Source organism: Trichechus manatus, unplaced genomic scaffold, assembly GCF_000243295.1.
Source record: "Trichechus manatus latirostris isolate Lorelei unplaced genomic scaffold, TriManLat1.0 scaffold00073, whole genome shotgun sequence".
NCBI lineage: Eukaryota > Metazoa > Chordata > Mammalia > Sirenia > Trichechidae > Trichechus > Trichechus manatus.
This window is the reverse complement of record NW_004444009.1, coordinates 4617771-4636548: the sequence shown is the minus strand read 5'-3', so window position 1 is coordinate 4636548 and position 18778 is coordinate 4617771. Positions and strand designations below refer to the sequence as shown.

Genomic DNA, 18778 nt, shown 5'->3' with positions numbered 1-18778 from the left:
TCCTACTACTATTGTGGAGCTGTCTATCTCTCTCTTCAGTGCTATTAGAGTTTGTTTTATGTATTTTGGAGCCCTGTCGTTCAGGGTGTAAATATTTATTATAGTTATGTCCTCCTGGTGTATCGACCCTTTAATCATTATATAGTGTCCTTCCTTATCCTTTGTGGTGGATTTTACTTTAAAGTCTATTTTGTCAGAGATTAATATTGCTGTTCCTGGTCTTTTTCGAGTGTTGTTTGCTTGAAATACTTTTTTCCATCCTTTGAGTTTTACTTTGTTTGTGTCTTTAAGTATCAGGTGTATCTCTTGTAGGCAGCATATAGACGGATCGTGTTTTTTTATCCAGTCTGCCACTCTCTGTCTCTTTACTGGTGCATTTAGTCCATTTACATTCAATGTAATTATTGATAGGTATGAGTTTAGTGCTGTCATTTTGATGTCCTTTTCTGTGTGTTGTTCACAGTTTCTTTGTTCCACTTAATTCTCCATGCTGCATCATTTTTCTTTACATATTTTCCTTTCATCTTTTTAATTGTTGTTGATTTTGTGTTTGCTGAGTCTTTATATGCTCCTAGTTTTTTATTCTGACTTGTAGGATTGTTAGTTTCCTTTGTGGTTACCTTAATATTTACCCCTATTTTTCTAAGTTTACACCAGTCTTTTATTTCTTTACATCACCTTGACTTCCTCTCCTTGTGAAAAACCTATGCCTACATTTTTTAAGTCCTTCTTTTTTGTTTTAATGTTGTCATCTTTTACATATTGACATCTGTTTCACTATTTTCAGTATTTTAGCTTTGATTTACTTTTGTGTCTTCCCTATCTGAGTTGATATCTGGTTGCTCTGTCCTGTTTTGTAGTCTTGGGTTGTTATCTGATGTTGTTGATTTTCTAACCTGACTCCCTTTAGTATTTCTTGTGATTTTGGCTTGGTTTTTGCAAATTCCCTAAACTTCTGTTTATCTGGAAATGCCCTAATTTTGCCATCATATTTGAGAGACAGTTTTGCTGGATATACAATTCTTGGTTGGCAGTTTTTTTCCTTCACGGCTTTATATATGTCATCCCATTGCCTTCTTGCCTGCATGATTTCTGCTGAGCATATTCTTATTTACTCTCCTTTGTAGATGACTTTTCGTTTATCCCTAGCCACTCTTAAAATTCTCTCTTCATCTTTGGTTTTGGCAAATTTGATTATAATCTGTCTTGGTGACTTTATTTTGGGATCTACCTTATGTGGGGTTCAATGAGCATCTTGGATAGATGTCTTGTCATCTTTCAAGATATCAGGGAAGTTTTCTGCCAACCAGTCTTCAACAATTCTCTCTGTATTTTCTGTTATCCCCCTCCTCCACCCCGTTCTGGTATTCCACTCACTCGTAGGTTATTCCTGTTGATAGAGTCCCACATAATTCTTAGGATTTCTTCTTCTTTTGTTAAATCCTTTTATCTGATTTTTCCTCAAATAAGTCAGTGTCAAGTGCTTTATCTTCCATCTCACTGATTATGACTTCCATTGCCTCAATTCTGCTCCTATGACTTGGTATTTAGTTGTCTAATTCTGAAATTTTATTGTTAATCTTCTGGATTTCTGATTGCTGTCTCTCTATGGATTCTTGCAGCCTGTTGAATTTGTCATTATACTCTTCTCTAATGTTTTTAATTTCCTCTATTGCATGTTCTGCGTTTTGCTTAATTTCCTTCCTAATTTCTTGAAGAGTTCTGTATATTAATCTTTTGTAGTCTGCCTCCGGTAATTCCAAGAAATTTTCCTCCTCTGGAATATTTTTAGATTCTTTATTTTGGGAGCTTGCTGAAGCCATCATGGATTGCCTCTTTATCTGATTTGATTGTTGTCTCTGAGCCATCAATAAGTTATTATATTTATTTATATTTGTTTACTGTGTCCTAGCTTCTTTTTTTGTTTTGATATGCCGAATTAGGCTGCTTGTATGAGCTACTTTGATTATTGGCACCTTTGAAGCTCTAATATCCTGTCACCAGGTGGTTAGATCTGTTACTAGGTATGTGAGCTCAGGAGTCCACCCACTCCTCCTGTATGGATTCAGCTCTGGTGCCCAGGTAGATAGCCACGAACTGTGTGGTGTAGACTCTCACTTACAGTCCTAGACAGACATGAGTGATTGGTGTAGGCACAGGCATCTGGCTGCCGCAGGGGGACACACTCTGAGCAAGGCAGGTGGCTGATGGCCGCCCCTGAGTGTCCAGAGGAAGGCGTGTCTCTGTTCTCTAGAGTGCATATGTGGGTAGGTTTTGCAGCTGGACTATGAGCACCTAATGCTGTTGGCTGTAAGGACTGGGGGGCACCTCTTATTCACAGGCCCCTCTCGCAGGTGGCTAGGTGGCGCGGGTGGAGCTACCAGTCCTCAGGCCCCTGATGTGGTAGGTAAAGACCCTGCTTAATGGGCAGAGCACTGTCAAATGTCAAGAACCTGCCACTTCACAGCTGAAACAGTTGAAGTTAGACTTCTGGTATATATCCTGTTGTACTGCAGTAATGAGGGCCTATGCTGTTGAGATGGGCCCACACAAGTCTATGCAGGTGGAAAGGCACTCAAAGTCCATGGACCCCTTATGCCTATGCCTAGGCAAAGGAGCTGTGCCTACCCTGGGTTCCTGGCTTAGGGGAGCCGGCAGTTTATTTTTTCTCCATTTGTTAATTTGTCCACTCTCCAAGGCAGGGAGAATGGCTCCAGGCATGTGACAGATCCTTCTTCCAGCCCAGGGGACTCAGCAATTGGTGAAGCTGGTCTGAGACCCAGTGCAGAGCAGGGAGAGGGAAGGTAAATGGGAGAGAGCTTTTTCCCTAAGGGGTTGTTTTTGATCCGCAGGGTAGGCTGTATGCAAGTACTAATCTTTTGCCAATGAGGGCTGCTTCTTACTGGTTCTGGGTGGCCACATAGACTCTCTCGCTGGGTCTCTCCCAGTGTGTAAAATGTGCCTCCCAAGGACCACTGCTTGCCTGCCTCACTGAAGGGTTCAGGCTCTCGTCGTGTCAGGTCTGGCAACTCTTTGTTGCTTCCAAACCATCTCTCCCTCCCACTTCCCCTCAGTCTGGTTCCTCAACTCTGCCTTTGATGCTCAGGGCTCCCAGATAGCCATATATAATCAATCACTTGTTTTTTGGGGTCTTTGTTGTAAGACAGTCCATCGGAAGTGTCTGACTACTCAGCCATTTTGGCCCCACCTCACCAGGAGCTTATTAAAGATCTAAATTCCTAGGTTCTACTTCTAAAGATTCTGATTCAGTTAGGATGTGAACAAGGAATTACTTTTTATCAAGTCCTCCATCTCTCACCCCGGGCCTCCTTAGGTAAATGATATATGCAGTTACGTGGGTTGAGGACTAAACTTTAATTGTATTCAGTTATAAAAACACTGAAGAAGAGTTTGCTACTGGAATGCAAAGGGTGATTCATTTGTTAAGTCTATCTCCATAATTCAATATATCAGCAAAATAAAAGAGGAAAATAAATAGAGGTTAGTTTCAATACCAATAGATATTGAAAAACAATTTGATAAAATTCAGTACAATTAACAATAAAATTCTAAATATTCGCCATGTAGTTATCTTTGCCATTAAGGTCAAGAAGCCAGGGAGGTTTGCCAGAATTATTCATCACTGTTTCAAAGCTTGTTGAATACTGATGGGGCATGTGGTGGGCTCTTGTACACCCAATATTAAAGCATACAACTACTATAATTAAAAGAATATGGTACTTGCATAAGAATTTGTAAGTAGTAGCTGAAACATAATATAGCATTCAAAAATGGATTCAAAGAATATATGATATGGGGGACATTGGTGGTTCAGTGGTAGAATTCTGCCTGCCATGTGGGAGATCTAGGTTTGATTCCCAGCTAATGTATCTCATGTGCAGCCACCACCCATCTGTCAGTGGAGGCTTGCATGTTGCTATGGTGCTAAACAGGTTTCAGTGGAACTTCCAGACTAAGATGGACTAGGAAGAAAGACCTGGCAATTTATTTCCTAAAATCAGCCAGTGAAAACCCTGTGGATCACAACTGTCTGATTAACAACTGATAGTGGGATAGTGCAAGACCAGGAAGCATTTCCTTTTGTTTGTGGTCACCATGTATGAGCCAGGTGTCGACTTGATGACAACTTACAACCAATATATGATGTAGCTGACATCCCAAATCAATTGGGGAATTAATGTTATATTTAATTAAATGGTACTAATAAAATGATGGGCCATCTGGACTAAAAAATGTAAGACCGTTATACCATGAACAAAATAAATTTCAGATAGATTAGATATCTGAAAACAAACAAACAACAACAACAACAACAAAAAAACAAATCTATGAAAATATTCTGAGAGAATATAGGAAAATAAATGTATAACCTCAAGATGGAATCAACAACACAGAAAGCCCAGAAACTATATTGGAAAAGAATGACAGATTTTTTTTTTAATAATTTTTTTTTGACAAGCTATAACATACATACAAAAGGAGCACAAATTTTGAGTGAATGAATTACCACAAAGCAATCACTCCTGTAACCACCACCCAGGTCAAGAAATAGAATACCTCCAGCTCCCCAAAAGCTCTTTTTATGCTTCTTCTCAATCACTACCCAACCCCACTCTCTCAGAGGCAACCACTTTTCTGACTTGTAATATTTTATTTAGTTTTGCCTGTTTTTAAACTTTATAGAAATGAAATCACATGTGATGTATATATTCTTTTGACTCTGTCTTTTTTGCTTAACGTAATGTTTGTGAGATTCATTCACATTGCTGGTGACTGCAGGACATTCATTTCCATGGCTTCATAGTATTTCCTCATATAACTATACCATAGTTTAGGCATTCTACTGATGAATATTTGAATTGTCTCTTGTTTAGAAGAGTTACAAATAATGCTGCAAGAACAATTTTGTCCATGTGTCTTGGTGCACAGGTACTGGCATTTTTATTAGGTATATACTTAGAAGTGAACTCTCTAGGTTAAAGAGAAAGTGTATGCTTAACTTTGATATATATGGTCAGTTTTCTAAAGTGTAAGTACCAATTTATACTCCAATCAGAAGTGTATGAGAATTCATATTACTTCACATCCTTTCCAAAACTTGGTATTGTTAGTCTTTTAAATTTTTGCCAAAATGATAGATTTGACTACATAAAATTGAAATATTTCTGTATCTGTAGAAATACAATGTGTGTCCATTAATGAGGGAATTGTTGAATAAATTATGGTATAACCAAATTATGGAATAATATATCACTGTGAAAAATAAGTTAGATCTCTATATATTGTCCTGAAGAGAAATTCATCATATATTGCAAAGAGAAAAAAAGCAAGTGGCAGAGTAAAAAAATCAAACCAAATCTAAACAAAACAAAATCCTTTGGTATATTTGTACATATGAGCTCGTATGAACATAGAACATACCAAATTATTAATATTTCTTATTTTAGGGGCTTAGGATAGCTAGGGTAATTTTGATTTATTACAAAAACTTGTGCTACTTTTGTCACTGAAAATTCCAATTAAAATTATGCAAACAAAACCAAACAACTACAGCACAAACAGAGTATACCAAGTCTGAACCAGGCACTTCCCTAGATGGTGGTTATATATAAATTAATAAAACATAGCTTTCCTTAAACGTTTATCATCTGGTAGAGGAGACAGCCTGGTGGAGAGACCGTCCTTTCATTGCAGATTCAATTATTCTTGAGGGCTTAGCAAAAAGATCATTTCCTGTTATACCACACAAACTTTCCATCACAAAATAATTTTGAATTTGTGATTACTTTGTATCATTTGTCTTCCTTGGATTACCTTGAGAGAGCCTTCTAAAATGAAAGGAATCTTTTCCTTCTCTTTTTCTTTCTCTTTTTCACTCTCTGATATCTCTACTTTGCTGATTCCTTTGTTACCTATAACCAGAGAAATTAAACTCTCAGTAACTCCCTAAAATAAAGTAGCATAGAAGGACCAAAGCTATGGGCTGCAGGGGGATATCAAAGGCTATCGAGTTCAACTCCCCAGTAACACATCACTGAATTCTTTACATGCCATCCCTAGCAGACATCTGAAGTCCGCTGAGCTCCTTCAGTGATGGGGAACTCACTCCCTCTGGGTGCAATGCATTCCATTCTTAGATAATGTGTTGAGATGTTGCAACTTTAATTGAACTGGAATCTGTCTTTGTAAAGCTTTCATCAAATACTCTACTTTAACCCCTTGAGACCACACAAAACAAGTCTAACTTTTCCTTCCATATTGCTGTCTCCTCTTGCCATCGTGGTCATTCTGTTTTGAAGGTCTACATCTTTCTTAACTTGAAAGGCCTCAAACTGAATGCAATACCTACCTAGTGTATTTTGATCCCAAGTTGATCATTTTATGGATTTCTGCAGGCACCTAGATAGTTATAAAGCTTTTGGTTCTGCTCAGAAGCAGAATAAAGAAAAGGCCATCAACTCAGAATCTTTCCAGTTAATAGGCAAGTATAGCCCTAGACACGATTGTGAGAGAGTGGACTTATGTCTGCTTTTTGTACAGTCCCATTCATTATTCTAGGTACCTAGCACTCTTCTAAGGAGCCTTGGTGGTGCAGTGCTTAAACACTCAGCTGCTAACTGAAAGGTTGGCAGTTTGAACCCACCAGTGGCTCCAGGGAGAAAAGACCTGGCAATTTGCTCCTGTAAAGATTATGGCCTAGGAAATCTTATGGGGTAGTTCTACCCTGTCATATAGGGTCGCTACGAGTCAGAACTGATTTGACAGCACACAACAACAGTGTTCTTCTGTTGGACCCCCATCAGAATAAAGGTAGAGCTGATGTATTACACAACCACTTTGGTGGATGGTGTACAATTGATCATCAACTTTGTTTTGTAAGTTTTATTTTAGAATCAAATCCACTACAGATTCCTCTGGTAATTGACAAGGGTTGCAAAAATCTTGCTTCTTTATGAGAAATCACTGTCATTTTGACTATCAGAAATACTGACTATTACTGGCATAGAGTCTACTCTCTTGGCACAAACTCGGTGAAATATTCTTATTTTCTGAACAAATTACCTCATTGTTTCACTGCTTTTCTTTATCAAGTATCCTTCTAAAAATCTACTTCACTTTCTTTGGCACCTCTTCTGCCTTTCCTCCAGAGCTTCAAAGCCATGGAAATTAACAACGGTAAAAACAAAGATATGGGTATTAATCCAAGATCCTGTCAAGTCTCTGTTACAGGCCACCAAGAATCCTTTTTCCCTTTATCTCTCACTTTGTACCCCCAGTTCAGTTTGGGACTCGTCTGCTTGCTGTTCTAAGGAGGGTCTTATTTTGATCTCACTTTTGGAATCTACAATTATTTTAATGGAGACCAACTGAGTCTGAATTTACCTCATATATTGTCAACACATGTAAGATAGCTGAACCTACCAATCCTATAAAGACATTTGACATTTCCCTAACACATCACATTTGACCTGCACAACAGATAAAATCTTCCTGATCTGGCAGAAAGTGGGGTCAATATAAGACAAATATTCCATTATCTCCAGTCAGCACAATCTCATAATATTGTATTTATTAGAGGAAGTGAAGAGTCACAGGAATTTTGTGGGTAACTCTTTTAAATCCTGAAAATACCCACAGTCTTGATTAAATTAATAAATAGGAGAATGTCTAATGTCTTTTGGAATTTAGGTATAAGTTGAACTGGTTACTTACTTTTAGATTTTTTAGGAGAATAGATTTTGCTAGGAGAAGAAATTTTGCAAGAAGATTTGATTTCTACGTCAGTCTTGGTCCTAGCTATATCCTCAGCCATTTTAGATTCTTGATATATAGCTTCTTCTTTTGTGATCCAGTCTTGAATGGATTTTGCAACAAGTTCCAAATAATTTCTAAGAAAAGCAAGGAAGAGCAGACGACAATTGAGTTACCATTAGTTAAAGTAAAAAAATATACTTGAGACACTGACTGTGCAAATGAACCTTTAAAAAATGAATTAATTGTTCTTCAACTGCTTGTGTAATTAAATATAATAGTCTTGGAGATATCCTAGATGAATTCTGAACAAAGTAGTCAAGCACAAATATACAGTGAGTATATGAAACATGCTCAAGTTCATTCACAGCTGAAGACATGTAAATTAAAAAATGAGATATCATTTCCTCCAAGTCAAGACTTAAAGAGTTTGACAATACCGAGGGTTGACTACAGTTTGAAGAAACAGTCTCTCTCAAACACTGTTGGTTGAAAAGTAATATGGTGCAATCTCTTTTTAAGGCAATTTTATAACCTGGTAGAAACTCTTAATTGAATACCAGCTAGCTAACTCACTGGATTTACTAAAAACACCCCAGTCGTGCTATAAAACATAATGGCCTTGTGAATATCCACACACTAAATACTACTCCCTAAGCTGCTTGGGCATTTATGCTCACATCAGTGAGTTGTTGCTTACCAAGAATCAGTCATATTTGCTCCCAAATCCATATATAAGTAGTTATACTGACTATTGTAATGTTTTAAATTAAATGTTATATACACTTATCACATATGAATGTCCAAAGAGAGTTGTTTCAGAGGAAATAAGCTGAAAGATTTAGATCTGAAAATAAAGATTAGTTATTGTTAAGTTAGGAGTCCCTGTGTGGCACAAATGGTTAAACGCTCTGCTACTAATCAAAAGGTTGGTGGTTTGAATCACCCAGAGATAACTCGGAAAAGAGGCCTGGTGATCTACTTCTGAAAGATCATAAGCATTGAAAACCTTCTGGAGCGCAGTTCTACTCTGAAACACATGGGGTTGCCATGAGTCGTAATCAACTTGATGCAATGGTTTTGTTTGGTTATTGTTTTGTTATTATTGTTATTATGTGAAAGTGAAGACTAACATTTTGAAAAAATAAAGCTAGATGGATTCTACACTCAGGTTGCTTCGAAATTTTCTTTAGTTCTTGATCCATTTAAAGGAAATAAACTGAAAATTGTAGGCTATGAATCATGGGTGCTCAACATTTTTTTGTTTTGGAAAATAATTGACTTCTTATTCTCAACATGTTCCAAGATGAACTCTTGATCTTCCACTCCAAACTGCCCCATCAAAGCCTTTGACATCTCAGCTGATGGCAAGTCTACACTTCCAGTTGAGGAGGCCAAATAACCTGAAGTTATTCTTCACTCTGCTCATTTTCCCAGACCCCTCCTCCAATCTGTCAGGGCATTCAAATGATTTTTACTTTTAAAATATATGCAAAATCTGATCACTTCTCACCTTCTTTACTGCTATCATCCTGACTTAAGCCACTACCATCTCTTGCTAGGATTGCTGCAATAGCCTTCCAACTGGTCTCCTTGCTCCTATCATTGACCCCATAACCCTTTTAATTCTTAAGTCAGATCATGTCTCTCCTCTTCTCAGAACCTTCCAATAATTTTGTATTTGAATAAAAACTAGAGTCCTTAGAGTGATCTGTGATGACGGAACATAGGCTCATAGTATTCTCATGAGAGCACAAGATAAAGAATATTAAAGCATGAAAAGATTCAGGAAGCTTACCATTCACAGATACTTTCTGAACAAATTACAAATGCATTCTAGCTACATTGAAAAATCAAATAAATTCAGGACGGAAGACAACATGGGACGTAAGTAAAAGGATTGAGGAAAGAAGACAGTAAAATTTATAATTAAAGGTAAATATCTATACTATTTACTTGTGATTATAAAACATTACAATCAAAAACAAAATTTCTAGATAATTGCAAAATGGGGGGCAGGGATATGTTTGGGGAAAGTGAATTTATGTTAATATTTTAAACGTTTCCTGGGAAATTAAATTAATATTAATTAATGTCAACCATGATATAAAAAAAGTGTTTAAATATGTGATTTAAAAGGATAAATGTACCTTCTAGAGGAATATAAATAGAATGGATAACTTTAAAAAAAAATCACATGCTAAGAATGAACTAAAAAAATTCAATCAAAAAAGGAAGGAAAGGGATAGATACTAAAATATAAACATGTTTATAAAATTAATTGATAACAATGAACTCAAAAACATTATCAATAAAAATGAAAGTGAAAGGATCAAGTTCTATTTAAAAAACAGAGGCTCTCAGAATGGCTAAAAAAATAAATTCTAGCTACTATTACATAGAGATGCACCCACAAAAGAAAAATTATGCAGAAAAATTAAAATGTGACAGATAGCTGAATAGGAAGCCAGAAGAAGCCTGAGTCCTTGATAACCATAGTGAGTAGCTGCACTATCCCTGCGGCACTGCCCAACTCCAGATTTCTTACTACATGAGAAAAATAACCCCCTTGTTAGTTTAACCACTGTAGTCAGGTTTCCATTAATATAATGAAACACAATTTCTAGCTGACACATAAAATGATTGAAACTTATATCAATAAACTCTTACATAAAGAAAGAATGTCCAATAATATTAATATCAGACATGGTTAAATTCAAGATGCAAAGCATTAAAGGGAACACAGAGGGCTATTTTATACTGATAAAAGTTACAATCTATTAAGCATGTATCTAAAAACACAGATTCAAAAATAAATACACACACACATGGTATACATATAGAACTAATAGATAAAAGAAACAGATAAATCCATAATTATAAAGAGAGACAATAATACACCTTTCTCAGAAACTGATATTTATCACGAGAATACTGTGTTTAATTTCATGCCAATAGACTAGAAAATCTAGACGTCATGCATGATTCCCTAGCAAAATATAAATTCCTAAAATCAATTCAAGAAGAAGTAGAAAATCTGAATAAGGACTACCCTTAGAAGAAATAAAAAGGTTGTCATTCCTTCGCACTACCATCGCTTCCCTTGGGTCCTGCGGTCCAGCCCTCAGGAAGCCACTGACTCTAAATGGTTTTCCATGTGAAGTGTATTATCCTTCTAAGAATAGATAATATACTATATGATGTAAGCTACTGTATATGTGAGTAAAGCATTAGCAACGGGCCTGGGAAAATGACCTTGTTGTTCAATTTCCAACAGTATTTTTTGGGAAATACGGAGTTCAGATACATGTGCAATATTTTGACTGCCTTGTTTGCTGTGAAACCTCATATCTGTGGGACTGCACTTTGATGAGAGAGCTGAGAGCTAATGTGCAGGCTCTGGCATGCAGGCCTTCGTGGGAAACTGAGGCTGTGGTTTCTCTGTGTGAAGGTGTCTCACACGTAATCTGGTGCTCACCTTGGGCAGTCATACACAATCAGTGTGGGTGAAGGAAGCAAAAGACATTATATGCAGGGGTACCTGCTGAGTTGTCTGATGAGATGAAGATTTTAGTCATGCTGTATTTCCTGCCTTGTATTATTTTAATAAGGAGACCTGGTGGTGCGATGGTTAAACGTTTAGCTACTAACCAAAAAAGGTTGGCAGTTTGAACCCACCAGCCACTCTGTGGGAGAAAGATGTGGCAGTCTGCTCCTGTAAAAATTACAGCCTTGGAAACCCTATAGGGCAGTTCTACTCTTGTCCTATAGGATTGCTATAAGTCAGAATCGACTTGGCAGCAATGGGTTATTCTTCTATAGTTAAGTAAATGTAGGATTGGACTAAAGCCTATTGCACCTTGTAAATCTAGTTGTCAATTTCAATCCATAATTACCTTGTGCTGGAATGCCAAATCATAAAAAAAAAAAAGTATATAATTGTTATTTCATTCCACGAGGCTAGCATAACAAAGTCGTTGGAGAAAAAAAAAAGTAACTCACGGCCAAAATGTTTACAATTACAACTCCCATTTCTATATAACCCATGAGTCAAATTAGAAATCATAATGGAAATTAGAAATAAAAGATAATAAAAATACTATCAATCAGATCTTTTGGGATGTTGCTAAAGTGGTATTTGGAAAAGATTTTTCTTTGCATGCTTATACTATAAAGAAAAAAAAAAAAAACCCGAAAAATCATGAGATAAGCTTCTAATTTAAGAAGCAAAAGAACATCAGAACAATCCAAGAAAACTGACAGAAAATAATAAAAATGATAGCATAATTAAATGAAATAAAAAGGAGAATTAGAAAGCAAGAGTTAGCTCTTTAAAAATATTAATAAAATTGACAAGTCTCTGTTAAGATTTATCCACAAAAATACAGAGAAATCACAGAGTAAATATATCAGAAACTAAAAGGAATTCAGTAAGATGTAACACAGATTAAAAAGGGAAGAGAATTTTTGAATCAAATTTATGCCAATAACTTTACAAGCAGGTGAAATGATCAAATTCCTAGAAGTATATAAATTATCAAACCTAACTCAAGAATAAATATAAAACCTGAAGAGTCTAACAGCCACAAAAGAAATTATAAATCAGTAACTAAACATCTCCCCAGACCTAGATGCTTTTATCTTAAGTTCTATCAAACACTAAAGGAACATATATCTTAATCTTACACAAATCCTTTTAGAAAATCAAAACATATAAATAAAAAAAGAAGAAAATTTCTCAGTTAATTCATGAGGTTAGTATAATCTTAATACCCAAACAGGACAAAGGGGAAAATTACAGCTGAATCTTGCCCATGAACACAATGCAAATATTCTAAACAATGTATTAGCAAACCAAATCCAGCAAATATCTATATCTATATAACATAATGACCAAATTGGCTTTATACCAAGAATGCAAGTTATGTTCAACACTAGAATATCTGTTAATGAAATTCAGCATGCTAACCAATTAAAAGAAAGAAATATGAACACTTGAATTGATGCAGAAAAATCATTTGATAAGATTTAACAACCATTTATGATTAAGAACTCATAGCAAACTAGTAATAGAAGGGAACTTTACTAACCTAATAAACAGTATCTACATAAACTGTACAGCAAAAAACACATTTAAAGGTTAAATATTCAAACATTCTCTTTAAAGAAGACGTGGATGCCCTCCTAAAATTATACTGAAGGTCCTAGTCAGCAAATAAGATCAGAAAATATATGAAAATTATAATTATTGGCAATGAAAAAACAAAACAAAGAAAAATACAGATTAATACTTCAAGATATTCTCAATATACCTATTATATGCCTTAACTAAAAAAAAAATCATTTTATGACTTTAGTGTGTGTGTATGTGTGTGTGTATGTATGCAACCTGTTCCCTCAATTATTCTGTAAATCTATGCTCTATATCTTTCTCCAGCCCTTGGAACTAAAACAATGATATACACATAAATACTTAATATACATTAAGCAAGGAGCCCTGTTGGCACAGTGGTTAAGTGCTTGGCTGCTAACCCACTAGCTGCTCCATGGGAGAAAGATATGGCAATCTGTTTCTGTAAAGATTACAGCCTGGGAAATCCTATTGGGCCATTCTACTCTGTTTTATAGGGTCGCTATGAGTCAGAATCGAATCAACAGCAACAGTTTTGTTTTTGTTTTTTATACATTAAGCACTAGGAGATAATAATGAAATGCCCTCATTATTAATGAGGAGGGATAAAACAGTTCTAGGAAAGCAAAGAAATCTGTAAGGAGCTGGGGGTGGGGGGGAACACATTGATTCCTAGAGGTCTCAGTTTACTGGGAACTTGACTGCTGTGTTGGTATGTCACTCAATCGCTCTACTTTTGAGTCCTCCCAGATCAAGTGGAGTTATCCAAAACCAGCATTCTGAATGTCGTGTTTTTTAGTTTCTACTTGAAATCTTTCAGAGACGTCTTACTGGAGCCTAAAATAAAATGTAATTTAACATCCCCGCTGGGCTCCCTGAGAGTAAGAATGATGTCTGTGTTTTTCAGTGGTATGGCTTCAGTGCCAATCACAGTGCCTGGCATACAGCAGACATTCAATTTGGTGAGCTGAATTGAATCCAACGTACCACGCAAATGTTCTTATTGAGCTGAACCACTTAGTTTAGGCTAAGGAACTAAAAACCAAGTAACTAAGTAAGAAGCTAACTAAACTAAATTAATTAACTATATAGTTAACTAAACTATCTAAGTTGGTTACCTGAATCCAACATTGGAGTGAAGAGCAATGTTCCAATATTCGCAGTGCAGACGTTGTGTGTTCATTGGGTTATGAAAGACTAAGAGTAAAGAGTTGTCTTGGGTATGGTAATAGGAATCAATACACCTGTATTGCTGATTGGCTTCTTGAAGAACCTGAAAATTGAAATAACTGCATTACTATGCCCTTTTTTTTTTTTTTTATTCCAAGACAGCATCTCTTGCTAGGGTGTTTCTCTGCTGCCCTTTTCTTTCTCCACTTATCTCCATATTCTTAGGTAAGTTTAGATTCACAGAGGATTATTTCTTAATTGCCAGAAAGTGAGGGCATAAATGGTATATATTTTGCTGGGCATTTCAGCAACTGTTAGAGAAAAACAACTACTAGGTTCTAGGCATACAAGCAAGGGGCCCTGGTGGTGCAATGGTTACATGCTCGGCTACTAGCTGAGAGGTTGGCTGTTCAAACTCACCCAGCAGCTCTGCAGGAAAAAGACCTGGTGATCTGCCTCCATAAAGATTACAGTCAAGAAAACCCTATGGAGCAGTTTTACTCTGTCACATGAGGTCAATATGAGTTGAAATTGACTCGATGACACCCAAAAACAACAACAACAACAGGCATACAGGCATTTTCTCAAGGGCTCTTCATTAAGGATAGAAAACCAAAACCAAACTCATTGCCGTCGGGTCGATTCCAACTTACAGCGACCCTGTAGGAGAGAGTAGAACTGCCCCATAGGGTTTCCAAGGAGTGGCTGGTGGATTCGAACTGCTGACCTTTTGGTTAGCAGCCGAGCTCTTAACCACTGCACCACCAGGGCTCATAGACAATAATTAGGTCAAGCGGTTATTTATTCAGCGTTTTCCATGACTTCATAAAGATTATCTCATTTTATCACTATTAAAAAACCCAGATAAATAGGTATGACTATTTTTCCCATTTTAAATTATTAGAATCCTCATTTTAAGCATACATTGGGGCTGAGAGAATATAAAAGGTTTGTCTAAGAACACAGAGTTAGAAAGTGCTGGTGCCAGGGCTCAGACCCGTCTTTTGACCCTAAATTCCACCATTTCCCACTCCACAGAAGCTCTCCACTACACCACGCTGTCTCACAATGAAACAAATGAGTGGTCTTTCTGACATGCATTGTTTCTATTTGACTTCTCAGGCTGGCCTTTTCCAAAACATGTCACCCTCTAACAGCAACACCCACAGAAGGCTTCAGTGGGCAGCTGGCATCCCGTTTCCTGCTCACTGCCAATCGACAGAAGGAAATACGTCCGTAAGGAAATTAGTTCAACTGCTGTGGGTTTTTTGTTTTTTCAATATCAGTCTGATGTGGGCAGCTCTCAGCTCTCTACTGTGTAGATGATCTGAAGGCATGGAATTACACATTATGTTAGGAAAGGGCTGTTTTACTTTTGCTTTCAATTCTACACTGGTAGCATAACCAAAATTATACATTTGCTTCCCCAATCCAGTCCTCTGTATGAGTGCCTTTATGGAGTGGCACTGAAATTTTTACAACTGTTCCCTGGGGGCCAATACAAGAAATATACATATGGCGAATATCTTAGCATTTAAAAAAAAATCGCTACATAGGGTATTATCCATTACTTTACTGACGTTTTTTTGAAAGGCAAATTCCTCTCAGAGTTTAAACCCAGAAAATAACTGTGCCTTTTTCTAATAAACATATATTCTCCTTTCTATCAGACAGTGAAAGATCACAATCTTTGTGCTAGCACTAGGAAATACAGAGCTATACTTTTCTCAAACAGTGTTTGAAAAGTTTTCATATAATATCATTCTTGTCTTATTTTACTACTTGGCTTGTGCCCTTTATTCTGTACTAATATTGTTAGTATCACTGATTAGTTAGTAAATTCTTTCATTAAAAATGAGTACCTATTATATGTCCTGGTGGCAAAGTGGTTAAGAGCTCAGGCTGCTAACCAAAAAAGTCGGCAGTTAGAATCCACCAGCCTCTCCTTGGAAACCCTATGGAGCAATTTTACTCGCTATGAGTTGGAATTGACTCGATGGACACAACAACAACAACAACTATGTGCCAAGCGCTGTGTAGGTACTGGGAAAACAACAATGAACAAGATAGGCAAGGCCTCTGCTTTTAGGGGTAGTCTACATTTTATCAGGGAAGACAGTCAACAAAAAAGAATATATATATACATACTATATATAATACAAATTGTGATAAGTGCAATAAAGGAAATAAAGAACAGAAAAGAAAATAGTGTGACTAAAGCATAATGAACTCGGGAAAGTGGCAAAAAAGGAGTTTGCCTATTATCAGGTTTTACAGGCCCTGGGAGGGTTTTGAATTTTCCTATAAAATATGATTAAATTTTTTTATATATCATGTGGGAGTCAGAGAAGAGTATATAAGAAGATGAAATTGATAGACTTTCTGATATGTGGAGAATGGATTGGAATGGGGAAAAGTGAAAGCAGATTAATAATTAGGAGAATATTGCAGTAGAAAGAAAAGATAGTTGGATTACTGTAGCAGCAGTGGAAAGAATGAAGAGATTTCAGATATAGTTTGGAGATGTATCCCTCAAAACTCAATGATGGATCAGATGTGGGGGACAAATGAAAGGTTGGAATGGAGATTGAGTCTTAGCCTTTTGGCTTGAGCAGTTGAATGATGGTGACATTTTCTGAGATGAACCACGGAGAAACATGCTTAGGTTGGACAATTACTAGCTTTATATGGGACACTAAGTTTGATATGTCTATCAGAAGAAGTGGAATGTGGAGTTAGGTAGATGAGTGTGGAGCTCGAGGGAGAGAGGTAATTTGGAAGATACAAATGTAGGAGTCATCAGCTTTATAATAAATGAGATCATCCAAAGAGAGTATTTACAGAGAAGAGAAGATGGTCCAGGTCTGAGCCTTGATGAACTTCAAAATTTAGATACTGGGTGGAGGAGAAGTCAACTAAATTCCAAATGAAGCACGAGGAGAAATACAGTGTGAAATCTTGGAAACCAGAGGTAGAATAGAGTACAAAACGAAAAAAACCAAACCCATTGCTGTTGAGTTGATTCCGACTCATAGCAATCCTATAGTACAGAGTAGAACTGCCCCATAGGGTTTCCAAGGAGTGGCTGGTAGATTTGAACTGCCTACCTTTTTGTTAGCAGGCAAGCTCTTAACCACAAGAGCAGAGAGTATTTCATATGGAAGTGATCAGCTCTGTGATGCTGTTAAAAGATCAAGGAAGATAAGAAAGATAAGTGTCTACTGGATTCGGAAAGACAGCTATTATTGGTGACCTTGAAAAGTGTAGTTCTATAGTATGATGAGGACAGAGCTAAACTGAAATACAATAAATTCTGAAATGCACTTTCACTTAAAGATGGAATATAAAACATGCATTCCCTGATATCTCACTAAAGAATGAGTAAAATTATTATTTTTTAGTATCATAAAGTTGAAGGCTACAGAAGAGACAAAGGTAACAAAATTTTAGAAGCTGGAAAGCAGAAGGATAAGTGGTAACCGACTTAACAAACTTAGAAAGCTGAATCCTAAGATTAATTTTTACCATGTCTGTCAGTTTTCCCACTGCGGTGGCGTGTGTGTTGCTGGGATGCTGGAAGCTATGCCACCAGTATTCAAATATCAGCAGGGTCACCCATGATGGACAGGTTTCAGCAGAGCTTCCAGACTAAGACAGACTAGGAAGAAGGAACTGGCAGTCTATGTCTGAAAAAATTAGCAATGGAACATCATCTGATATAGTGCCAGAAGATGAGCCCGTCAGGTTGGAAGGCACTCAAAATACAACTGGGGAAGAGCTGTCTCCTAAAAGCAGAGTTGACCTTAATGACATGAATGGAGTCAAGCTTTTGGGACCTTCATTTGCTGATGTGGCAGGACTCAAAATGAGGAAGAAATTGCTGCAAACATCCATTAGTAATCGGAACACGCAATGTATGAAATATGAATCTAGGAAAACTGGGAGTTGTCAAAAATCAAATGGGATGCTTGAAGATCAATATCCTAGGCATTAATGAATTGAAATGGGCTGGTATTGGCCATTTTGAATAGAACAATCATATGGTCTACTATGCCGGAAATGACATATTGAAGAGGAATGGCATCACGTGCATTGTTAAAAAGAACATTTCAAGATCTATCCTGAAGTACAATGCTGTCAGTGATAGGATAATATGCACACGCCTACAAGGAAGCCTAATTAATATGGCTATTACTCAAATTTACACACGAACCGCTAAGGCCAAAGAAGAAGAAATTGAAGATTTTTACCAACTTTTGCAGTCTGAAATTGATAGAACATGCAATCAGGATATATTGATAACTAATGGTGATTGAAATGGGAAAATTGGAAACAAAGAAGAAGGAACAGTAGTTGGAAAATATGGCCTTGGTGATAGAAATGATGCTAGAAAACTGCATGATAGAATTTTGCAGGACCAACGACTTCATTGCAAATACCTTTTTTCACCAACATAAATGGCGACAATACATGTAGACCTCGCCAGACAGAATACACAGAAATCAAATTGACTACATCTGTGGAAAGAGATGATGGAGAAGCTCAATATCATCAGTCAGAACAAGGCCAGGGGCTAACTGCAGAACAGACCATCAATTGCTAATATGCAAGTTCAAGTTGAAGAAAATTAGAACAAGTCCACGAGAGCCAAAATACGACCTTGAGTATATTCCACCTGAATTTAGAGATCGTCTCAAGAATAGA

At 36.8% G+C, this 18778-nt stretch overlaps 1 protein-coding gene across 1 annotated transcript in view; it reads right to left on the bottom strand.

The window, feature by feature from the left end:
• Nucleotides 1-18778, bottom strand: part of SPAG17 (sperm associated antigen 17) — a 361237-nt gene that overhangs the window by 152690 nt on the left and 189769 nt on the right. Inside the window, exons 18-20 of the mRNA XM_004380343.2 lie at nucleotides 14023-14177; nucleotides 7735-7910; nucleotides 5836-5933 (exon numbers count right to left, since the gene is read on the bottom strand). Coding sequence (XP_004380400.1) covers nucleotides 5836-5933; nucleotides 7735-7910; nucleotides 14023-14177 — 429 coding nt within the window. The remainder of the gene's footprint in view (nucleotides 1-5835; nucleotides 5934-7734; nucleotides 7911-14022; nucleotides 14178-18778) is intronic.